The sequence below is a fragment of the Apodemus sylvaticus genome, chromosome 16, assembly GCF_947179515.1.
Source record: "Apodemus sylvaticus chromosome 16, mApoSyl1.1, whole genome shotgun sequence".
Taxonomy (NCBI): domain Eukaryota; kingdom Metazoa; phylum Chordata; class Mammalia; order Rodentia; family Muridae; genus Apodemus; species Apodemus sylvaticus.
This window is the reverse complement of record NC_067487.1, coordinates 67,022,613-67,048,231: the sequence shown is the minus strand read 5'-3', so window position 1 is coordinate 67,048,231 and position 25,619 is coordinate 67,022,613. Positions and strand designations below refer to the sequence as shown.

The window sequence follows — 25,619 nt, the reverse complement described above, 5'->3', positions numbered from 1 at the left end:
GTACAACACGAGGGCCACAAGACTCTACCTGCTGAACCCAGTGCTGCACAGAGGACTGCTTTAGCAGGCTCACGTTTATCTCTTACAAGTGTCTCGTGAGCCTTGCAGTCGCCTCATACAGGTTGTAGATGAAGACACCCTGAGAAGTTATTCATCCAGGCAGTGGCAGACTTGCCGGGCTCTAGAACCCAGATCCGAGGGAATCCAAACACATGACCTCCTCCCTTAACCATGTGTCACACAGCCTGGCAGCTTACACCCGTGTGGCATTAGTAATCACATCCCATGTGACTTGTGAGATGAGCCGGGTCCCCGCTCACTACCCTGTCAGGCAGCAGGCAGAGTGCTGGTGTGTGGTACACCGGCCACCATTTTAAGCTGTGACAGTGGACTGTGCTAGTTCCACAGTTGCCTCCCTCTTCCTCAGTGGGCCTGCCTCACCCAAGCCCAGCCTTCCCAGGGGCTCTTTGTAGTTCTCCTGGAGAGTTGACATGACCTCGGTTAATGAGATGGAGTCATTCAGAGCAGGGCCATATGCCCAGCTGTCGGATACAGGCTGCACGGCCCTGCCTGACCTTGGAGAGGGAACAGGGAGCTGGGGCTGCAGGGCGGCAGTGCCAGCCCCTGAAGGAGGGAGGGTTCAGGCTCCTAAGGAGGGTTGAGCCACTGGGGCAGAGTCCTCTGGTAATGAAGTCATGTGTCCTCAGGAGCAGAATGAGCTCTCTGTGAACTCAGAAACAATGAGCGTGTTGAGTTCCAGACCTGGGGTGAATGAAGGCTCTGGCCAAGGGGCATGAGAGGAATCGGGACAATCCAAGAGATGCATTCAAGGACAGCTTTCTGTTGTCAACAAGTGGACCCGGCTGTAATGACACCTAGTCAATGCTCCTCAGTGTACCATTTTGAATCAGTTTCTCAAGTCGTGATCTCCGTGAGGCTTTTTAAAAAAGTTTTAACTCACATAAATTAACTTCTCTAAAATAATGTGAGGAACACATGGGAAATAAGTTTGGGCAGCAATGTCTTGTTTATTCTTTCTCCCGGGATCATTTCCCCGTTCATCCTTACTCAGCCTAGGAACCAAATACTTTGCTGGTGATTTGATTTCCAGGCAGTTGAAGGTTTTTTTACTCTCTCCTATTAAATAGCCAAAACTGTCGGTGTTTTAGAGAACTTGGCGTTATGTGCTAGCACAGCAGTGGCCACTGCCTTGCAAACTCTCCAAGGGGCAGTCAGGGCGTTGACAAAGTTCCCTGCCTGCCGTGCTTGCATCTCCCCGAGACGGTTGGCTGCTGGGGCAGTCAGTGTCCAGGGAAGCGAGTGTCCCAGTGGGCGCCTGATAAGTTTCCCCAGCTCCCCACTCAGTGTTGCTGAAAAAAAAAAAAAAAAAAGAGGAACAATGGCCATCTAGAAAGAGCCCCGGGCCGCCTGGCTGCGAGCTGAGCGCGGGAAGGTGGGCGGGAAGGTGGCGGGCGTCCCGGGTGGGGGTGGCGCGGGGCGGGGCGGGGCGGGGCCTGGCCAGCTGCTCACCCTCCTCCTTTCTGGACATAGGTGAGGCTGCTGGCCACTGGGACTCAGTGCTCCGTCTGAATGCTGTCAGCCCGGGACCCAGCCCTCCCTGCTTCTGCTGCCTCGGACGGGACTGAGCGACCCTCGCCGAGACCTCCTTCCCGGACCTCCTCGCAACTCACATCTGTCTTTCCGGATTGACCCCGTGGACTCCAACCTCGCTTTCCCACGGTGAACATCAATATGTGTCATGTCATCGTCACCTGCCGCTCGATGCTCTGGACCCTCCTGAGTATCGTGGTGGCCTTTGCTGAGCTCGTTGCCTTCATGAGCGCCGACTGGCTGATCGGGAAAGCCAAGACCCGCAGCGGCGACGACGAGCAGGCAGGCATGGACTCGGAGCCCCACTACCTGGGCATCCTCTGCCTCCGCACCCCTGCCATGCAGCAAGTCCCTCGGGACACACTGTGCGGGACCTACGCCAAGAGCTTCGGGGAGATAGCCAGCGGCTTCTGGCGGGCTACCGCTATTTTCCTGGCCGTGGGGATCTTCATTCTCTGCGTAGTGGCCTTGGTGTCCGTCTTCACCATGTGCGTGCAAAGCATCATGAGGAAAAGCATCTTCAACGTCTGCGGGCTCCTGCAGGGAATCGCAGGTGAGTGCTGGGGTGAGCCGGAAAGCCAGAGCCCGGGACTCCTGGCACTTAGTGCTTGCATCTGTTGAAGAGAGTTGCCAAGATCTCTTTCCTCTGGCCGCACTGTCTCAACAGTAAGACCTAGGCTTGCGATCTGGCATTGCGAGCCCCCCTCCCTGCTCGGTTTCTCTGGGTCTGAGTTGTTTGAGTAACTGTTCTACTTTTTGCTTTTTCTCATTAATGAAAACTGTGCTTTCGACCAAGCGCCCGTGCGCGTGTGGTGAGGGCATATCTGAGAGGTTTGGTCAGAACTGGTTCTAACTGCAGCAAGAACTCTGCTAACGCGGAAAGACATTGCCCTGGAGTTTAGTTGGAGGCTGAGAGGTTGCCCTCCCACCCCAGTGAGTTCAGCTTTGGGCTGGGAGGACTCCAGCCTCCCCGGACGGGATTAGCATCAGCTGCTCAGTGTTTAATAAAGCTCCACTTCTGTTGTCTCCTGGAGCCTGACAGAAGAATGTTCTGTGCCCTCAGATCAGAAGATGCAAGCTAACTAGCTTCCACTTTGGGTATTTCTCACTAATGAGCTTGTTGGAAATCGGTGGAAAGTCTTGAGTTCTTGACAGTGATCCCGGAGGGAAGGCTTCCAGGGAAGGTCTGTGGACCCTGGCACTACCTAGGTTCCCCCAAAGGGTTGAAAGGTAGACCCTGGCCCAAGACAACAGCAGTTAGCCCAGGCTGAATGGACTGCCTCTGTGCAGTTGTGTCAGAACCCATGCCCAGAGATAGAATGAACTTGGGGAACATTCCTATTTTAAACAGGGTATACCGTTCGTTTGAGCTACAGTGGGAGGAGCAGGAATCTACCACAGCCCTGTTGAAGAGTCTCCCTCTCAGCACCGCATAAGCAGGGCCTGGGCCCTTCATCAGTGGAGGCCGCTGAGCCTCGGATCCCGGGAGGTGGGAAGCCCCAGAGCTTACCTGAGCTGTCTCTGCTCGGCCTCACAGCAAAGTCGTGAGCTCAGCGGGGCTGCTTCCAAACAAACAGATCAAATGGCAGGGCTTTTCTCCAACAGCTGATAAGATAACCTTTTATTTTTTCTGTTCCTCCAACCTTAGGGGGCACTGTATGCGGTGACTGAGGCTGGGGTAGCTGAGAGAGGTGACACGCCCTGCCCTGCAGGCTGAGCTGTCCCCCTGGGGTTGTTCTCCATGTGACTGTTTTTTGGGCACTCATTTATCTGAGAGGATGATATAGACTCACTGAATCTGCTAGAGCAGGCTTCCATCCTAGCAGGTTCGCTCTGGGACAGGGTGCCAATCCCCCTCTCTGCAAAGTGGGACGTCACCTCTGTGTGTGTGTTTTCATCTAATCCTTCTAATCCTGTGGGCTCTTAGTCCTTTACAGTCACGTGTGAAATCTGAAGCCTGTATCCCTGGTGTCTCACCTGCCAGAATCCTTAAAGGCAGAGGGGTTGGGTTGGTGGTGGTGGTGGTGGTGTTGGTGGTGGTGGTGGTGGTGGTGGTGGTGGTGGTGGTGGTGGTGGTGTTGTCAGCTTTCTTCTGCTCTGACATACTGCCCCGGGTTATCTGATCTTAAAACATTTGTGAAGTGTTACCAAAGTGTTTAAAAAAAGTCAAACTAAACACACAGCCTGCGCCCAGGGTTCAGTAATTAATCCTCTTGAAGGCCTCTGGTTAGCCAGAAAGAAGGGTTTAGCTTTCCAACCAGGTCCAGTTGACCCTCTGTGGTTTCATGCCTTGCTGGTGGGGTTTTTTAAGCTGGCCTGTAAGAGACTCCTGGTGTGGCTTTCTAGGAGCTCCTCTTCCCCTGAGAAGTTCACAGAAATACCTACCTTCTGGCAAACAAACACAAAAACAGTAGCCATTTACCGGGTGGGGGTGGCAGGAAGTCTGAGCTCCGGCTTATCTTTTGTAGTCTTTGGATACAAAGTAACGACATCCTTTATCTTTTGGTCTTAAAGACTATTCCAGTGTGGCTTCTTTTGTTTTTATGTTTCTTTTTCTTCCCTTTGAACACATGGGAATCCTCCTGCCTCCGCTTCTAGGTGCTGGCATTACCGGCACTGGACTATCACATCCAGGTTCCTGTATGGTTTTTAACAAGGATCATTCCAGCAAACTCTATCCCTGAGGATGTTAGCCCAACAAATCTTGTTACGCTCTTGTTTGTTGCGTCCCCTAACTAGCAAGCAAACGTCTTTTGCAGAGTTCAATATGCATCCTTGAACGTGAATTTGTCTGACTTCTCGCTCTTCATAGATCATCTGAGAAGAGCTAAGGAGGCTGTATATACCTTGTGGGCAGCCTGCTAGAGAGGAGAGTTACAAAAGTCTGATCTTCCTAGAGAAGTTTGTGTAAATTTGACTTTTCTGTTCATCCCTGTGCCTTAAGCACATTTCAGAAATTCTGGGGTTATTCACAGTTTTCAATTGGCAGACGACAGACAGTCCTCCTGGCTACAGTCGGTCCTCCTGGCTGCAGTCGGTCCTCCTGGCTGCAGTCTGCTCTCTGGAGGCTGCGGGTGTAAGGTGAAGTTCTGAAACACAGAAAAGGCTGGCCGCTTTGAGCAGCAGGGCTCACCGCACACCATAGTGAGGTGAAGATAAACATCGGGAAGTTATTCTTCCCATGTTCCCACGTCTTCTAGAAAGCTTACTAAGTTCCTTCTCCTAGGATGGAGGTCCACACCAGGCACCCAGCCCCTTGTAGACCTAGTCCTGGTATATTTGGCTACAAAAATAGCCATACCAGGGTGGAGATAGTGACTGGCCTGCCCTTTGCCAGAGGCTGTCCCACTCTCAACACATGAATGGCTGCCTGAAGCTTTGCTCTATTACGCCCCCTTGTGGTCTGCTTACTGTGAAGCTCTGCTTACTAGAGCTGTAAGCTCTAGTATTATTTAACCCTCAGCCAGCCTTCAGCTAAGCACTGATTAGACTCATTTACAAGTGGGCAGACTCGGAGCTGAGAGAAATGAGCTAAGTTGACCAGTGTTTCTCGGGCCTTCTGAGGTAAGGCCTAACTCCAGTGATGCTGGACATCACAGCTTCTGGGTACCAACACTGGGGTAGTTAGTATTTCTTGCTCCATGGCAAAAATAACACTTGAAAAAGTGACTGAAAGGATATAAAATTATGAGATGACATAAGCATATTCCTGAGACATACCTAATTTTAACAAAATATTCCACGGGTTTTTATAGAAATGCAAACTGTTAACAGTATGTAACCTGAGCATTTGGGAGAGGGAGGCAGAAGGACCATAAGTTCGAGTCCAGCCTAGGCTACATATCAAGACCCTCTCGCAAAACAAAACATATAAAATATTGGTATTTCGGCGTTAAAGTTACGTGTGAAAGATACTGTCGCTTCAGTAGACATTTCTTGCCTGTAACTTTAAAAACAAGTACAGTAAACTGAAATAGCAGGATTTATTTCAAGGCCTGACCTATTGTCAGCCAGGAAGCTGGACATCCGTGCCTTCACACAGAAGCTGTGGTGTCCAGCGTCACTGGAGTTAGGCCTTACCTCAGAAGGCCCGAGAAACACTGGTCAACTTAGCTCATTTCTCTCAGCTCCGAGTCTGCCCACTTGTAAACGAGTCTAATCAGTGCTTAGCTGAAGGCTGGCTGAGGGTTAAAGTAGTGTGTTAGCCCGACAAGTGCGGTGTTTGACGTCTGGGAAACGACAGTAGCTCTGTGGTGATCATGAAAACATTGCTGCTTTGTAGCCAAACTTTAGAATGTTATGTTTCCAAGAATTTTTGTATTCTAAGGAACAGGATACCTTTTAATTGGCCCTTGTAAGTGGCCATATTGTCTTCAAGTCCTGCATTTTCTGCGTGCTGCTCCCCTCTGGTACTTAGATGAGGTGGTAGGGCGCAGGTGCAGAGCCGTCCTGAGGCTGTGGACCGTTTCGTCTTCTATCACAGTTCTAAGAAGCAGAAAAGAGCAGAGATTCTTCCTCTCCCTGGAACACACACACACACACAAACACACACACACACACACACACACACACACACACACATATATCCTTACACTTTCCCTTCCGGGAGGCAGTTCCTAGAGTCTGACTGCAGGTGGCTGCTCAGAATCCCCTGGCCTGCAGACTGGTGTGCACCAGAGGAGAGCGTGTCCGGGACTTGGCAGAGCCAGCAACACACATGGGTTCCGAGTCCTCTGGGACTCATTACAAAAGCTGGGTAGCGGGCCAGCAGGGCTGGCTTTCGCCAGCTGTCTTCTGTAGGTTGTGACCTGGATGTAATCCATACTGAAACTGTAGAATGCGAAGATCCAGGTTTTCCATGACAGCATCAAGCAGTTTGTTTTTGGAAATGCATACAGTGTGACCGTTGAAGTCCATGGGAACCCCGGTGACTCAGGTTTGGGACAGAAGCCATTCAAATGAGCTCAGGTCTTGGCTCAGTTGGCAGGGATCAGATCTGCTGAGGGCCGCTGGGCCCGGCTGCCTGCTGTCTTCCAGTCCTGCCTCACAAGCTGCTTTCTGCCTGTGAGATCTCATGCTCTCTCCTCCGGCCCGCCCTCTGTCTGTGTGATCAGCCTCACAGGGCGTTCTCAGCAAGCTGTCCCTCTTTGCTGAGCAGACAGACTGCCGTGGGCTGGCCTCTGCTCTGCAGGTCTGCCGTAGAGGGTGAGCCATGGGAACCCAGGGGAGGGCCCCCATGAAGGGCCCGGTGTGTATGATCCTTAGAAGTAAGCAGAGTGGGAGAGAGTGGGAGGACTGTGCAGAGGAAAAGTGTTAGCAGACCATGAGAGGTTGCAGGGGCTCCGATGACCGTGACACTGCATCTAAGCGTGAGTGGCTGTGTGTGAGCGGCTGTGTGCGGCTCCAGCTGCCATCCGGGCTTTGTTCATGAACGTGAGTGTGGAGGGGTAAGTGGGCATGCAGGTGCCACCACTGCCAGCCAGACTTGGTCTTCCCTCCTGAACTGGCAGAGTGGCCTCGTCGAGCTACCTCGGATCTCCCCAGGGAAAGGGGGCGTAAGGAGAATTGTGAGGACAAGCCAGCTTTCCTTTTTGGTGAAAGTCAAGCACAGAGGACTTCCAGCCCCCAAGGTGAGGGCTCTTGGTTTCTCTTCGCAGACAGCACCTCTGTTAGAAGTTTCCTGATTGAATCAATTTCAGAATGTCACAGGTTGGGCCTTGGGTCAAGAAGCAGGTGCTACTCTCTCAGAGCGTTCCATCACCAGAACCCATACTGGGTGGTTCACAACCACTGTGACTTCAGCTACAAGGGGAATACAACACCTCTGACCTCTCCAAAGGGCCCAGTGCGCGCATGTGTGTCACACACATGCACACTTAAAAAGTAAAAATAAATTAAAAAGAGAAAAGGATGCCACAGATTAATACATTTACAAATTTACCAACTTCTAGTAGTCCTTTAGGAGAAAACAGGGAATATATGCTATAAGGCAGCAATAATTAAGCATCAGTCCAAAGAGGTGTCATTTGATGCCCACTAAGTGCAGAGATTTGAATTCCTACTTCCAAGGTGTATTAGAAAATTATCATTCATAAACTGTATTCTAAAGAAACACAAAAATGCATGTACACACACACACACATACACACACACACACACACACACACTCCCACCCTAAAAATACACATACTGAGAATTTAAAGCCAGTATTAAAATACTGCACATATTTGCAATCCTAGGAGTCAGGCAGGAGAATGACAGGTTCCAGGCCAATGTAGGTGGCATGCTCTGATCATGTCTAAAAAGAACAAGGGCAGGGCCTAGGACTCAGTGGCAGTCAGCTGGTGTCGCATGTTAGAGTTCTATCCTCAACCCTGTTTGCTTTACAAAATGAAAGATAAAAACATCAATGCAAGCCAGTGCCCACAACTGTAGTTTCAGATCCGAGTGCAGAGTGGCTGTGTGCAGTCACAGGACAATCCCGGTGGCCCGGTGTTGAACGGTGACATCTGGTGTGCTGTAGGAATTATTTAACATTTGCACTTGGAGGCCCCCTGGCAAGAAGTTCACTTATTTCTGGAAGATTTCACTCTCAATCACTTCAGGGTTTGGGCTTTTTTATTTGTTTGTTTTGTCTTTTAAGTCTTTTACTCACTGGGGGGGGGAATAGTCTAGCTCTGAAAGTACATGCTTAATATGTATGAAGCCTTGGGTTTGATTATGTGTACATGGGTGTGCCTGGGTGTACATATGTGGACCATATGCATGCAGAGGTCAGAAGAGGGCATTGGATGCTCTGGGACTGGAGTACAGTGAGATGCCAGATGTGGGTGCTGGGGTTACAGTGAGCTACCAGATGTGGGTGCTGGGGTTATAGTGAGCTGCCAGATGTGGGTTCTGGGAAGCAAACTTAATTCCTCAGCAAATACAGCACATGCTCTGACCGCTGACCCGTCTCTCCAGCCCCATGCAAGCTGATCGTGGATTGTCAAACAGGAACTGTCTTTCCTGATGGGTGAATACTTTATTAAATACTTCATAAAATTCTCCTAGTTAGGGCTAGAGGAGATGGCTCAGCAGTTAAGAGCACTGACTGCTCTTCCAAAGGTCCTGAGTTCAAATCCCAGCAACCACATGGTGGCTCACAACCATCCGTAATGAGATCTGATGCCCTCTTCTTGGGTGTCTGAAGACAGCTACAGTTGTACTTACATATAATGAAATAAATAACTCCTTTAAAACAACAACAACAAAAACGGGCTGTGATGGTACATGCCTTTAATCCTAGCACTTGGGAGGCAAAGGCAGGCGGATTTCTGAGTTCGAGGTCAGCCTGATCTACAGAGTGAGTTCCAGGACAGCCAGGACTACACAGAGAAACCCTGTCTCGAAAAACAAACAAACAAACAGTTCTCCTAGTTACCCACCCACAGTTAATATGTAGGTTCTTACTCTGAATGGGAAACAATTTCCCATCACTGGGAAGGCATAAACAAAACCACGTGTGGGATGCTCGGAGTGGAAGCCACTGCTGCTTCACCTGTGCTGGGAAAGATCCAGAAAGAGGCTTGGACAATGGAGAGACCCCTTCTTCCTTACAGATCGTATCTCCATGTCCTCTGTACTGGCTAGTTTTGTGTGCCAACTTGACACAGGCTGGAGTTATCACAGAGAAAGGAGCTTCAGTTGGGGAAGTGCCTCCATGAGATCCGGCTGTGGGGCATTTTCTCAATTAGTGATCAAGGTGGGAGGGCCCCTTGTGGGTGGTACCATCCCTGGGCTGGCGTTCTTGGATTCTATAAGAGAGCAGGCTGAGCAAGCCAGGGGAAGCAAGCCAGTAATAAACATCCCTCCATGGCCTCTGCATCAGCTCCTGCTTCCTGACCTGCTTGAGTTCCAGTCCTGACTTCCTTTGGTGATGAACAGCAATGCAGAACTGTAAGCTGAATAAACCCTTTCCTCCCCAACTCATTTCTTGGTCCTGATGTTTGTGCAGGAATAGAAACCCTGCCTAAGACATCATCTCTGGGCATCAGATAACTCTTAATTGGTAGCCATTACTGTTCAGTAATTACAACAGCAACTTCTCTTGGGGCCTTGGCTGTAAGGCCTTTTATCCTGTGATCTGATTGTCATCCAGAGGATTCATTCCATTTAGGCTGCTGAGCCTCTCGTCCCCATGCCTGACATTGTAGCACATTTTCCTTGCCAGTTACTCTGCCTTGGGGGTGCTGTGTGTAGAAAGAGCTAGCCTGCTGGACACCTGCAGAGATGGTGTACACATTACTGCCAAGCCCTTTTATTACTGTTTTTAATTATTAACATCTGAAGTACCACCCAGTTGCTCTTCTCCTCTCCTTCCGTTATTACTAATAATCATATACCAGGTTGACAGGCAGACAATATTGTTCCACAAAGACACGTCAGCCATCAGTTGACAACCCTTTTCCTTAGATGACCTCTGACTCCTGCTATGGACTGGGAAACACTTACTGGACATCAAGAGCAGGTCCTGGTCTGCTCCATCTGCTTTATCCATAAACTCAAAAGTTTTCAAAAGTAATCCAACTATAGGGAGATTGTGGCTAGACAGCAAGAAGACAGAGAACTCAGAAGCAGCCCCCTTCCCTCTTATCTCATAAATGCACAGGCTCCTGGGGTGTCTCCGCCTTACACAGATCCTTCAGCATCTCTGCTAAAGAACTCCAAGCCCATAGTTGCTGCCTGAGAACAAGTATAGTACATTCTGCAAAGATCCCCGTCAGTCCACAGCAGAACCAGAAAGCTGTGGCCAATATGGTGAGATTTCATAGACCCAGATATATTCACTTTAAAGAATAATCTTTTATATTCTGATTATATCCTTCACCTCTGTGATGTTTCTAGTGTCCTCGCTTTAGTGAAATAAGTGCATTGTTCTCCTCCTTGTTGCCTAACCACTGCTCATAACTTTTATTCAAAGCTCTTACCTCTGAGGCAGAAAAGCGGCAGCCTCCTTATGGCCTTGTGTTCGATCTTTACTGAAGGATGTTCCACGGTCACTCTCATGCCTGTGGGAGGGACAATCTACACAGCCTAGAGTGACTGGGAGCCAGCTGTGGCCAGTTATGGTGTGTCTTTGTCAGTCTTTGTAATGTCAACTCGATTGATGCAAGAAAACCCTGCCTCCTGACAACAGGTGTTGACTCAAAGACAGCTCTTGGGGACTGCTAAGTGGCTTGTGGCTACTGGCATACAAGACAGCTTGAGAAAAAGAAAATTTAAAAGAGGGAAGCCGACAGGTAAATGTTCGCCAGCACAGAGACGCTCTTCACACCAACACGAACTAGATGGTCCCTTATGTGTAGATGTGTAGTGATTGAATTCTTAGTGAACTTAAGTCAGCTGAACTAAAAGTTCAGTCACTAAACATGATCTTCCTCTATTGTAAACACACCCACTCCCCCACCCCCCACCCCCACACACACCTGTGAATTGCACTGTCTTCAGGCTGCTGAGCAAGAGTGAATCGCTGCCCTTGCTGGCTCCTCTAGGAGGACTTGCTAACCCCAAGCTCCACTCCCAGCTTTCTCCCCAAACACTCCTCTCTTAAAGTACCCTGGCCCCCCCTGCAGGCAGCCGGGCATAGCTGGAAAGTTTGAGTTTTGTGGTTAAAGTGGCTTCTAGATGCCTGAAAATCAATTACATTTAGTTAACTGAGTGTGTGTGTGTGTGTGTGTGTGTGTGTGTGTGTGTGTGTGTGTGTCTGTCAGCAAAGAGCCTTTCCCGATAGTCAGGGAAAGGATTTCAGTCTACAAGGAAGAGGCCAGCCAGTGGTTTGGGCCTGACACAGGCTTCCTGTTGGCACCAACTGCCAACCTCTGGGGTTAGTATTATCGACTGAAGGTCTTCCTCCAGCTATTTCAAGAACTCAGCGAGAACTCTCCGGGGTGGCTTCATGTAACAATGCGGTGAAATCTTACGACTCTAGCTTTCATTCAACCTTCAGTGAGCGGAAACTCACTGAGCACAGACTACATGTCAGACCTGGTTCTAGGCAACTGGGACATAAAAGTTGCAGAACAGTCCTCTCACCCACATGGGATTAGAACTCAAGTTGAGAGAGAGAGAGACAGGAAATAAACAACCTGAGTAAATTGTGTAAAATGCTAATGGTGGTGATTCTCACGGGGAAACAGAAGTGGCTTAGTCTGGAGAAACTGTGGAGAAACTGCATAGGTCCTACTAGGTCGTCGGGCGGCAGTTACTGAGGAGAGCTGATGCCTTGAAGGAGGAGAAAAGAAATTGACCAGGAGGCTATTCAGAAAAAGAGCACGCCAGGCAATCAAGCAAAGGTCGGCAGGTGTTCCTGACACCGAGGTAAGAGTGACAACCAGATGAAGACTTCAGAGCCGAGCCAGCGTAAAAATTGAACTTGAGCTTGCATGGTGGTCAGTTGAACGAGAGTTCCGGTTCGGACATGAGTCCGTCCGTGTTCCTTGTCAGACCTCCCTCCATACCTGCGGCAGGATGTGCAGAGCTGCAGCCTCAAGTTGGAGGCAGGAGCAAGCACCAGGTGTGTTGAGAGCCACAGGACCACATACGATCAGGAAGAAGTGTGGGCCTGGGCCTTCACCATGTGGGTTGTCGGAAGGCCTGGGAAGAAGCACAGGGTCCTGAAAAGGGGTAGCCTGGGCACCTCTGGCCTGGCACACACCAGCTCATGGCTCAAATTCCATGCGGGCATTCTAGCCCTGTCTTGGTTTGCTCTTTAATTGGCACTGACAGCGGCTGTTGAACCTGATGGTTGGTGCCAACACTTCTCAAGGCTCTGGACAGTCTCTGAGCTGTGTTCCAGAAGGCAGTGGCTTTCTAGAGTGCGGTCAGTCCTCTGGTTGAGGTTGAGTTGATTTGTGGTAGATTGTCATTTGGGGTAGGGACCCAGAGTGCTCTTCTGCTCTGTGAGCTGAGCTAGGTCAACACAGACTGGGCCTGAGGCTTATTAAGTTAGGGCTCGAGTCCAGATCTCTTAAGTCACAGACTATCTCGGAAAACACACGGAGTAGATTTCCCGCCACACACCTGTGTTTCTTCAGAGCCTGGGAAGGGAATGACTGTTTGATGGTGGTAGATGGTCTGCTGGGTTCCGAGCTGATGGCTACCTTAGTCTCAGGAATATCATGAGCTCTTGACGGTGCTGTCATTCAGTTATTCAGTGCAGACAATGACCTGTCTAGCATGTTTATGATCGAAACCAGATTATGATGTCTCCTTAGGACAATGAGTCAGTCAACATGTGTCAGTATGGGAGATTCTACAATGGATAAAGCTTCTATATGCTCAAGCAGCTTAGAAGCCCACACAAGAGACTACCTCATCCCCAGAGCTGAGAGAAATGAAGTACAGTTGGGAATGGCATACAGCAGCTGAAGAGATAAAAATAGCAGTGTGAGAAAGGGTCAAACAGGAAGGTCCTCAGAAGTGACAGAGAAGCTGTCCCACCGGGACGTGGTGACAGGGCTAGAGTGATGGCGGCATGTCTAGGTGGATGTGAGTCCAGAGCTGACAGCCTCAAGATCTGATCCAATTCTTGGATGTCTCTGACTTGGAGGTGCTGAAGGTCTAAAACTCAGTGACATCTGCTACAAACACACAGGCATGCACGTGCACACACACACACACACACTCTCACACACACACACACTGCGCACCAGCCCTCCACACAGTGCCAGTGTGAGGACAAGCCCATGGCGTGTGTGCACTCCGTCACATCCATCCTTCTCCAGGATCGTTAGGGTGCCCAGTAGCCTCGTACTCAGTCTCTGGGATTGTGACTTGGTGGGAGTGCCCAGTATTCTGGCTTACTGTGGTGTTTCACAGGCAGCCATAGTTCCTGCTCTTGGGAAGTTTACTCTGCAAACTGAGGACTCTAGTCTCTTTGCAGTGTTTGGTCTGGAGGCCATCTGAGGAGCAGCGAATGTCACATGGAGAGCCAGCCTGCACAGCCATCACTCAGGGCAGGACTGCAGGGTTCTAGTCAGGCATGGGAAATGGCACCCGTGTGAGTAGCGGGCGATCCACACAGAAGAGGCTGGGTCTGGCCACTTGGCCTGCCAGTGCTGAGGCAGTCTCATAAATGGTTGGAAGAAAGTATCAAAAACAATGCAGGAGAGGCTGTAAAGCAGCCCCCAGGCCGCCCCCTCCCTGCTGTGTTCCCTCTGGCTATGTGTCTTGTTCTGTGTACCCACATAGCCCGAATGACTGCCTTCCAACTCGTCAGAGTCTGGTCTTTCTACAGTCAAGTACTGGAAGGCTGAAAACTGTTTCCTTCCCCAAAGGGGTCTGATTAAATTTACACCAGCAGCCGTGTTCAGTCCCAGGCAGACAGACAGCAGGATTTGTAAGGAACGACTCTGCTGCTGGTCTTTGCCCAGACAGTGCTGACTGTTGCTGAGGAAGCGGGACTATGGCTTTGTTTTATTTATTTGTGTTTCATTTGATTTTAGCATCTTCTGTGTGTTGGACAGTGATAAGAAACAGCAGCTGGTACTCGGGGGTGGGAGGGTATACTCGTGGTAAGCCAGGACAACTGACAAGGAGATAACATGGCTAAAATAGGGTGTAATGACAGGGAGTCACACTGGGGGAGCTAGGTTAGCCACAAGAGTACCCAACAGTGAGGTGGTTAAAACTCTGTCTCTAGCCTCAGGTAGCATCTGAGTAGAATTAACCATCAGTTTCTTTTCCTCTCCCTCCTCCCACCATGTGCACTATGGTGAGCTGTGCTCTATGGTGACCATGGTCATCGGGTGCTGCCATCTTCTGTCTTCTCTGGTAGACTGGGAGGCTGTGAAAGGTTTCTTTAGTTACAGTGAAGATGGGACCTTCTGGGGCACAGTCCTGTGAGGTATAGAGCCACAGCACAGGTCCCCAACAGGTTAGAACACTCCATGTTGGGTCCATTGTCTTTGGCTTCTGGCTACAGAAATTGTCCACCAGCACAATGGGCACCACATTAAGGATCTAGTCAGAAGAAAGCAAGGACGCAGGGACCCTGCGAGGGACACTGGGACCTGCTCTCCTCCTCAGGACAGTGGGGACCCAGGCCTGTGCTCACCACACTGGCTCAGATGGGGGAGCGGTCAAGTGTGACTTCACAGGACGGAGCCACCCGAAGCAACACACTTTCTGGAATTTCTTGGTATAAAGGACAATTGAGGTGTTAAAAGTGTACGTGGGGGAGAGAGGAGAGGAGAGAGTATGTGTGCTAAGTTATGTGAAGGACCACAGTCCCTCAGGCAAACCTAAGGGATTCTTGCATTCTCACGGCGGCCAGGCCGGGGTAGGCAGGTGTAGCTGTTGCTTCTGCACACTTGGTATTCTTTGCCCACTTTTTATCACTTTTCCATGTGGACTGTTCTCTGATCCTATACCCTAGCTGAGGCTTTGACAGATTCAAGCTTTGACACCCTTCTGTGATAAGATTCCCTGAGGTCTTCATTGTAAATTAAGTCAGAAGCCACAACAAGGCTTTCAAGTGGTCTGCAGTACAAGGAACCTGCGCTAAGGAATGGGAAGATACTTTTCTGGCCGGGACTTTGATGCTATACTACTAAAGGAAGGATGTCTTTTTAATGTTTCCTAGGGGGATCCCCTCAGGCGCATTAAGGTCTTTTATAGTAAAGTGTTTCCATGAGTCTGAGCCTAGAGCAGGGTGCCAAGTGACATGCGCAATTGACATTGAGTTGAAACACTTCAGTCTTCCAAGAGGAAGAGCAGCCCCTGTGTAGAGCCTGTGTGGAAGCCCACCACAGGCTCACAGGAAGAGGCGCTGGGATCTGGCGAGTGGACAATCGGAGGTTCAGCAGTGCCTCTCAGAGAAGCCACTTAGGACCCGGAGGCGGGGACACTACCAGGCCTTGTGGAAGGCTTTTAAAGAACACGGCGGGGTTTCTTCAGGATTACTGGGTTTCTCGGAGGCCTTAGATGTGTTTAAGAACTAAGTAAGTCATTTTAGATCTCCTAGAAAAGCGAAGATCTATTCAGATGGAAAAGATCCTTTCAAAGGTCTAAATTCTAGCCTCTTAGCTGGTACCTTTTGGCATTATTGTAATTTTTTGGCGGTGACCCTCCCGTGCTTGTTTGTGTTCTGAGAGCTGTGCTGATGGCCTTACCCTGGCTGTCACCTGTTGGTCTTTGTTCCATTTTGTCACATAGACATTTTCTTAAATCATGGCTCCACTGTAGCACTTCGTACATGTACATCATGTGACATTCAGTCACAGTCCCTGCACACTACCTTGTCCACGCCACAGTGTATTCCTGGCTGGCTTGGAACTCATGCAGACACCTCCAGAGTGCTGGGATTAAAGGCGTATGCCACCACGCCCTGCGCCCTTTACTCAGACCGTCTCCACCTTCTCCTTCTGTGGTCACGTGTGGGTCTGTCCAAGTGCAGTCTAGAGTCCATGTGGGGAAAAGTGGGATCTTTGTATTTCTGAATGTGGCTTATTTCACTTTATATGATCTTCAGTGAAAACCATTTCCCTACAATGACACGTTTCATTGCTTGTTATATGCATGTCACTTTTATCCATTCATACAGTTGTCACCACTAACATGGAGGCACGGGTATCTGTTGTCCGCTGACTGCAACGGTGGAACTGGGTCATATGTAGCTGTTTTCAGTGCTTTTATGAAACTTGCATACTGATTTGGTGTCTGCATTATTTTATGTTCCCATAAAAAAAATCTACCCCTCCCTCCAATCCTAACCAGCATTTTGTTTGGTTTGTTTGTTTATTATACGTAAATACACTGTAGCTGTCTTCAGACACTCCAGGAGAGGGCGCCAGATCCCATTACAGATGGTTGTGAGGCACCATGTGGTTGCTGGGATTTGAACTCAGGACCCCTAGAAGGGCAGTCAGTGCTCTTAACTGCTGAACCATCTCTCCAGCCCCCCAACATTTGTCTTTTAATGATAGCCATGCGACTGAATCGAGATACAATGTCAAAGTAGCTTCGAATTGCGCTTCCTTGGTATCTGGAGTTCTGAACCTTGTGTTTTGTCTGCGGTGTAGGTGCATGTGTGCAAAGGTATAAGGAGGACCTTGACTGTCCTGTTCTGTCACTATCTAGCTCTAGTTTCTCACTGAACCGGCAGCCAAGGCCTTTGACATGCAGCATAGCAGCAGCCCTGGCCTTTGACCTGGCGCTGGGAGGACTTGGCTCTTCCTCTTATTCCCTGAGCTCTCTCTCTCTCCTGCCCCCTGGAGAAATATCTGCTCATCTATTGATGACAGTGATGGGTTTGTTCCTGGGTTTTGGCACCGATGAAGGGTCATAAAAAGAGAGAGGTTTAGAGAGTGTGGCACGGTGGTGTGGGGGAAGGGGGTACCTAGGCGGGCCCATGCCCAGGCACCTCTTCCCCCTGAGGGACCACACGCACACAGACATGGTAGAATAGAGTTTATTCAGGGAAGAGCATGGGAGTTAATGGTATAGTGGAGGCAGAGAGAGAAAGAGAGAGAGAGAGGAGAATAGAGAAGTGGAGGCCAGCCATGACCACGTGGAGAGAGGGGCAGGGGGGAGAGCCCAAGAGGGGCAGAGAGGTGGGAGTGCCAAGAGAGCGATGAGAGAGAGAGGAGGGGCAAGCAGCCCATTTTATAGTGGGCCAGGTCTATGGGGCGGGGCATACCTGGCTGTGGCCAGGTAAGTGTGGGGTGGAGCTTAGACAGAATACTCAAAGACAGTATTTGGTAGTTTTGAGTTCTTACCTTACAATCTGGGATTAACCCTGTGTCCAGCAGGTACAGGTACAGGCAGAAATTATCTGCCATCACTAGGCTGGCTTTTGTTGCACAAAAGCTTTTTAATTGCAGATAATCCTATTAATCAATTCTTGCTGCTCGGGTACTCAGAAAAGTCTGTACCTGTGCCATATTTTGACGTGTTCTTCCCTTCCAGTTTCAGGTCTTAAAAATGTTGAGGTCTCTGGTCCACTCTGAAGTAACTCTTGTACAGGGGGAGATGAAAGGTAGAGGTGTATTTCATTCCTTTACATGTGGGTGTTCTGGTTTCACACCACTGTCTGTTGAAGAGATTGTCTTTTGCTCCTGTGTGTTGAAAACCAGGTGTGGCTAAAGTGTGGGTCTATTCCTGTATCTCCACGTCTGGCCAGCTCTGGGTATGGCCAGGGCTGGGGGCGGGGCTGTGATGCCTCCCCCAGCACGGATCTCCCTTCCTGTGTTCTGGCTAGTTGGAGTCAGTTGTGCCTTCATTTGAATTTTAGGATTTCTTTCTTCTGTCTGTGAAGAACACAGAATGTCACTGGAATCTGAGATTCAAGCACTTACCAGTTCTGAGCATTTTCTGGTAGAGGGCTTAGGCTTTTTGTTAAAGACCAGCTTTGATACCTGGTAGCCCCAGGCAATCTGGCTCTTCTTGCTTTTTTTTTTAGGGCCAGAGCTAATGGCTTCTGGCAGTTAAATCTCTTTTACTCTTCTGGGCCAGAGCTGATAGCAATTGACTCCTGCTGCTAGCAGCAGGGGATTAGAAAAACTTAATTACTTGGGCCTTCAGAAAGACCCACACACTCACATTCAATGGATGAAGCAAAAGGAGCCCCAACTAACCTTTATTTTGGGTCCCAGCTTTTATACCTTCTCAGACAAGAGTTCTCTGTGTCAGAAAAAATACTGCCTCACAGAGGAAGTTAGAGTTGTTTTGTCTGTGAGTTTCATTCCCTAAACTCATTATAAGTTCACAGCGATAGTTACATATGCCACGGCCTTACTTTATCACGGTGCACACCTGTGTCTCATCCTTGGACCTTACCCAGAATGAATGTTGCCCTGAATTATGAATGATCATTAACTTGTCCCAGGCCTTTTCTTCTTCCTAGTGCAATGTGTGTACTTGTAACGTATGGACGCTCACTGGACTCTTTCTTAGGCAGCCTTTACTTATATTCTATGAGAAGGGGACACCTTCTATTCTTGATTCTCACTTTAGTATATATTTTTGGCAAAACAACATAAACCATCTTCTTAAACTTTCTATCAATTATTGTAACTTCCTAAAATTATTTGAATCAAATCAGGAATTCTATAAAATCATTAATTCGTCTAAACAGCATTAATCCATGAAAGTTCATCTTCATGTGGATCTGTAGGAAATTTTCCCAATAGGGTGGGCTGATACCTAGGAACCAGTCATAGCAGACGACAGGCAACAAGGGTCTGTCTTTGCCCTGTCACACCCTGTCAGAACAATGAGGAATACATCTGTGGCAGGCATGAGGAGGCACAGCGGCAGCAGCAACAGCAATCCTGGGACAAATCCCCTGGGGCCCACTCATCTTCAGAGCGTAGCCACCTCCGCCCTGTGATCTGCCAAGCCATCCCCAGGAAGCTCACTCGCTTGCCACACCTTTCCTGCGGATCGTTTCCTACACAAACAGGGACAGCTATAATTTTTCCTTTTCTATTTGTACCCTGTTTCTTTCTATTGCCTTATTGCTCTAAGACTTCAAACACATTATTGACTAAAATTGTAGTAGACAATTTCTCTATCTAGCCCCTAACTCTGGTTTCCCTGCATTTACTATGCTCGCTAGAGGTTTGTCACATATATACCCTTAGATGCATTGTTTTCTGCAGAAGTTTAACATGAAAGGATGTTAAAGTTTGTATCAAAGGTCTTTCCTGTATCAGTTGAGATGGTGTAGATTTTTGTCCCTATCTCTCATTTCTATATTGTAGCTTACATTTGTTGAGCTGTCCTTGCAGTCCTGGAATTAAAGCCAAGAAGGCCGTGGTGTTGAAGACCTGGATCTATGACTGGATTGAGGAGTTTGGGTCTGTGACTTTCATTCACGTGCATAGTCTCATATCTGGCTTTGGTCTCAGGGCAACCTGGCTTTTAAAAATGACACTAGCAGTAGTTGTTCCCTTGGTAGTTTATGGAATAGTTTGAAGAGCACAGTGTTAGTTCATCTGTGAACACAGACTCCCGGTGATGGACTCCTTTTGTTGGATGTCTATCCATCTCATTGGTCATAAGAGATTTATTTGTTTTATCTTCTAGATTTTTCCAATCTCCTAATGACCCTTAAATTTCACTGGAAACTGTTATTTTTTTTCTTTTGGTTTGGCTTAAGAGTTTATAAGTGTCATTTTATTAAGAAAGTACTGTTTACAGACTTTAAAAACCACACCCGCCCTCTAGGTTTAAGACTGGTACACTTTTATGATGATGAATCAGGCAGGTCTTGATTCAGGCAAGGCTTAGAATGACAAATGACCTGGCCTGTGTCCTCACCTCTTGCTCTTGTGGGCCCAGGCTAAACTATTCTCCGTGAGCTTTGGAACTGATTCCAGCCCCTGAATGAGACAGCTGGTCCCCAGCCGTCCACACACAGTGCCTTGTCCCTGTCAGCTTTCTACTCCTTGCTGCTGACGACATCTCCTTAGCTACTACTCTAGAGCTCAGTCCTCACCATATAATAAAGCCAACCCCCACTCCCCCCACCCCCGCCCCAGGGCTGTCAGCTGAAATGTGTGGCCAGGTCTGGGGTAAGGCAGCACACACCTACAAGTGAAAATCTTGTACCTAAAGTTGTTTCTCTAGTCCTAGTCTAGGCTAGACCAGGCAGGAAACCGCTTCTCGGTTGTTGAAACACAGTGACTTGTGAACATGCCGCGGTGAAGGGCAGAAAGGTGTTGGCCAAGTGGGGCGCATGCATGCTGGTGTGTGTGCAGGGCAGAGCTCGATAAAGCCGTTCAGACAGTTTGTGTCTAAAGAGGCATAACACATACCTCTCTCCTTGGCACACAGTCCAAACAAGGCTTTTTGTGGGTGGAGGTTAAGATCTGGTCTCCTTCAAGGCTCCTGGCTTTTGCCTATAACTAGGCTTAGGCCACAAGGTTCTGAGAGAATTACTTTATACCAGCGATTGGCAAACTCTGTCAAAAGCTAGATCATATTTTGTGTTGTGCAAGCCACATGTTCTGAAGCAAGCATGACTCTCTATTCTAATAAAGCTTTATTATGGGTTATTATGGTGTTCTGCATGTATGTAGACTACATGCGTGCTTGGTACCTATGGAGGTTAGAAGAGGCTGGCCGTCAGGTTCTCTGGACCTGTAGGAAGCTATCATTGGGTGCTGGGAACCAAACCATGTGTCCTGCAAGGGCAACATGTGCCCTTCCTGTTAAGCCAGCTCTTCAGACCCTTTGTAAAGCCATGTTTGGCCTTAGCAGCCCCTTACACAAAGGAACCGTAGCAAACTCACTGGTGGAGTCACATTCCACCATTCCCGAACTGGCTGGAAATACTTCTAGGCAAGCTCTCTTCCCAGTGATGTAAATCCCATACTTAAAAGTGTACCTCGTAAAGTGACATTGGCTATGCAGGTCAGGCTTCTATCTAGACAGAGAGGAGGGCCCCGCCCAAAGCCAGAGACCATCAGGGCGCAGCAGATGCTGCTGAGGTGCCAAAGGCTTCACCTGTTTTCTCTTCTGTCCCTCAGGTCTGTTCCTCATCCTCGGCCTGATCTTCTACCCTGCAGGCTGGGGCTGCCAGGAAGTCATAGACTGTGGACGGCATGCGTCCCCCTACAAACCTGGGGACTGCTCCTTGGGCTGGGCCTTTTATACGGCCACTGGGGGCACAGTCCTCACCTTTATCTGTGCTGTCTTCTCCGCACAAGCAGAAATTGCAACCTCCAGTGACAAAGTTCAGGAAGAAATTGAAGAGGGGAAAAACCTCATCTGCCTCCTTTAGTGTGGAAGACATTACAGCCACCGTTACCTTTCTTTATGGCCTTGTGACACAGTCTTCATCGTTTGAATCATGTGGAGAGCCAGTCTTGACCTACGGGAGCTACATTTCACAGCCCTGGGCCTTCGTGGGACCAGTGAGGGGCATCACCCACCACCCACCACTCTTGGACATGCCGGCTGCCGTGACCAGACAAGGACTTGGTATAGCCCCTGTGGAGTCCTGTTGGGGCTCAATGAAGGATAGTGATCTGACTCACCAAGGCGGGCGGCAATCTCCCTGGCAACTGAAGAAAGGTTGCCCAGCCTCAGGATAGCCTGAGGCAGGTTTCTGGTCCACAGTGTTGTGCTTATGAGCATCTCAGAGTGGCAGGAGGGGTGGGGTCTTGGTTTTCCTCCTCGTTCTTTCATGTTGTCTCTCTTGGAGGAGACTGAGAGGAAGATTGCAGACTTACTGCTGACAGGTTATATGCTCAAGGTCACAGCAGGGACAGTGCAGAACCCCACTGTGGGACTACTCCAGTTTGAGTTCCAGGGTAAGAGGCTCAGTGGAACTCTCCTCAGGATTTGAGTAAAGAAAGACAATCACGTAAGAATAAAAGTCCAAGCCCCCAGCAGTAAGGTAGATACCTTCCTGTTCCCTGCAGCCAGCCTAGTGCCTGTGATAGCCCAGTCTCCTCCGGTAGTTAGTTTTCTCCTAGGGTTGGGGTTGTGCTTGGCTGCCCAGGGAAACCTCAGTGTTCCCCGCTTCCAAGGACTGCAGCCTCCAGACCTGCTGTGGCTCATGCAGATGTTCACAGGGAGGGGTTGTCAGAACCTCAGCGTTCGCAGAGTGAACTTTTCTGTTTGTGCTTTCCAGCCCCACTGTTGGTGTTCTCACAGAAAGCAGGGGCTAGCCCTAGAAGCTTCTGGTGTTGACCCGCAGAGCAGGCTGGTTGACACTGGTTCACCCCTACATCAAGAATCCCATGGCCAGGTTAGAGTGGAAACAGGTCACAGAGCCACCAAACGCCTACTCAAGAGGACTCAGGGCTTTTAATCCAGTTTCCATAACTTACCCATTTGATCAAAGTAGCCAGAAACACCATAGTCTGGCATCTTATGAACCTTGCAGATACAGGGACCCTCCATAGCGGTTGGTGCAAGTGGAGTGGACCTCTTTGGCTTTAGAAATATGTTCAACTGAGGGCTTTGTCTTAAAAGTACAATAGTGAAGCACCTCCCACTGGCAGGCGTCTGCTCAGAAGGTTTACAACCCTGATTCAGATTTTACAACCTTGCCCCAGTGATCACTATGTCAGTTTAGAGCCAAGCCTTGGTTCAGACCAACTTCCTTATATATAGATGGGCTAGGCCCACTGCAGTTTAATTATAGTATAATTTGGCCCTTTGGCCAATATCAGAAACCATCTTATCTCTCATGCAGATGAAAGGTATGAATCAGATCTTAAGTTCAGTTTGGAATCAGTATTCGAAGTAAGCAAGGTGGAGACCCTGTGGCTTCTTTGAAAGAGAAGGGGGAGGCTCCCTCAGCAACCCTAGGAACACTCAGGAAACAGGAACAGATATCCCCGAGCACACGTGCCATCACATGCCATGGAGCACATGGAGAAAGCGCTCATCTGCATGGGGTACTGATGACGTCCTAAGCAGGGCCTCTGGCAGCACAGTAGCCGTGTTTCCAACCTGGGCAAGACTTTGCACGAAACACAGTTTTGTTCATTAGGAAAACTGTGACACAAAACACTTCATTTTCCTTACGTTTACCAGGTTAGCTTGTCCATCTTTACGGTCTTAGCCCCCTCTGCACAGGCCAGTCCCACGCCCCAGCTCCTGGGTGCACTCCTGTCACTTGCTCTCTGGGGTCAAGGGGAGGTGGACTCCTAGAAACCTGGTAACAGTCCCACATGAAGCCATGACCTCTGCCACACTGTTACTTAACTGTTTCTCATTAATTTGTTAGAGAAGACAGCCCCACCACCAAGGGCACCATGAAAACTGCCTACACACTGACTTCATGGAATGAGATTGCATTTTATAGCAGAGAGACCTTCAAACCAATACACAGACTTTTACTGGGAATGAAAGGACCATCTACAGTTGTGCTAATAGAGAATGAAACTGCTCCTGGCTCTGTAAAACCACTTGCTGGCCGATACCCATTTCTCAGATAATAGGACCATTGCTATACCAGAAAAAGTCTTACTTTGCCTGCATTCGTGCTCAGCTTCTCAATGAACTCTAACGCAAGAAACATTTGGGAGTCTGTGGCTTCTTTAAACCTGTGTGGTAATTCAACATTACATTTATAACTGTGGAAGGGTCTTTGAAGTATCCATGGTATATCGAATGGCCTTTGTTATACATGTATTCTGTAATGTGCCATAGTCATGTTTTTATGTGTAGCATATTTAATTATATATATCACACATACACAAGTTTGTCTAATAGATGTGCAATAAGTAAGGCATATGTATGTTTTCTTTGGGGAAACTGGACAAGATTCAAAACAGGGATGCTTCTTTCTGGGCAAAGGAGAGTTCAGACTAGTCATTAGTCTGTGACGTTTTAGTGCCACACAGACCTGGTGTGAGGAAAAAGCTGGTATGAGGGCGTTTCCTCCTGGGTCTAAGCTACAGCAATCACTAGGCTTATGGGCGAGTCGATCCAGCAGGCCAGGCCCAGTCCGTGCTAGTCCTCCATGTGAAATGTGAAGCTGCCTGTTGCCTCTTCTGTCAGCCCGAGCACCAGAAGCTGGTGTAGAGTGAGCAGCTATTTCCTCCTGTGCTTGTACAGTCCATGCTAAGGCTAGACTACTATCCTTAAGGGCTGCTCTCACACCTTCTCCGCCATGAGCGTCTGGCTTAGGACAGACCACTCCGTGCAATAGCACGCGGCTGCTGAGAACCCCAGGCCTGTATTTGTGTTTCGGGGAGCAAAGACTCTCAAGAGCCAAAAGAGTTCAAGGGATGAGTGGGGGATTCTGAGGCCGTGGGGGAACGTCTTCCACAGCCAAGTGGGTCCTTAGGTGCTGGGAAGGGACTCAGGCACCGCCTGGTGTTTAATAGCCACTTGAGCCAAATATAAAATTGTACCCAGAGCAGATGGACTTGGTCGGAGCCTTCAAGTATGTGGTTATCCTATTATACGTAAACTAATACATTGTTTGTCTAGCATTGATTAGGATTATGTACTTAAGGATTTTCACAATGTCCTCCCTTCCCTTCTTGAGATCTGAATTAAATCCGATTTTGCAAACTCATTCTTTCAAGTTTGCTGGCTTCAATACAGTGCACATAATTTGATCAAAAACACAAAATTTAGAAGTTAACTTACTATATAACACAAAACATCTTGACATGCTCTACTGTTGGTTCTTAACCCCATCGTAGGTTTTCTTTAATTTGCAGGTAAGGTTTTCTTCCTTGGAGAAGTTATCAACATAATTAGAAGCATCTTAATTTTAAAGTACCGCTGTGAGACAAAGTGCTTTAGAGCACTCACTAACCATAAGGTACGGATGTACGGTTAGTACGGATATACGGTTAGTACGGATGTATGGTTAGTACGGATGTATGGTTAGTACATATGTATGGTTAGTACAGATGTACGGTTAGTACATATGTACGGTTAGTACAGATGTACGGTTAGTACATATGTATGGTTAGTACAGATGTATGGTTAGTACATATGTATGGTTAGTACAGATGTATGGTTAGTACATATGTATGGTTAGTACGGATGTATGGTTAGTACGGATGTATGGTTAGTACGTGCAACCACAAGGACAGCAGGTGTTGTCTTCTAGGCACTTTCTATTGTATTTCTTTACGTTTCAGGTAGGCTAGCTGGATAGGAGCTCCCAGATCTGCCTGTCCACACCCCTAATGGTTAAAGCCCATGCAGCCGAGCCCAGGTTTTATAAAGAGATTCCTATGTAGGTCCTCCTTGTTTACACAGCAAGCACTCTCACAACTGAGCCACCTCACCAGCCCCAATCTGAAGTTCTCACAGGGAAAAATCTCCCAGTAGATCTCCTGGAAAACATACTCAACTCCCTCTGTTAGGGACCCATAAAAATCTTAAGCACCCTGGATATCCCTTGCGTGGGCACTGTTTCAGGGATCTCCTTTGGGACCCTCAGTGTGGGGGATGAGGGACTGCAGGAAACAGGACAACTCCAGAGAGCAGCAAGGGCAGAACCTCGCCGTGGCCATCCCCTGCCACCTCTGACCTCGCCTTTT

At 48.7% G+C, this 25,619-nt stretch overlaps 1 protein-coding gene across 1 annotated transcript; it reads left to right on the top strand.

Moving 5' to 3' along the window:
• Positions 1-1,752: 1,752 nt before the first annotated feature.
• Lhfpl2 (LHFPL tetraspan subfamily member 2) lies at positions 1,753-24,637 on the top strand. Its single transcript, XM_052159831.1, has 2 exons — positions 1,753-2,164; positions 21,126-24,637. Exons 1-2 carry the CDS (start codon positions 1,753-1,755, stop codon positions 21,377-21,379), a joined length of 666 nt encoding a protein of 221 aa, XP_052015791.1. The 3' UTR covers positions 21,380-24,637.
• Positions 24,638-25,619: the final 982 nt, after the last annotated feature.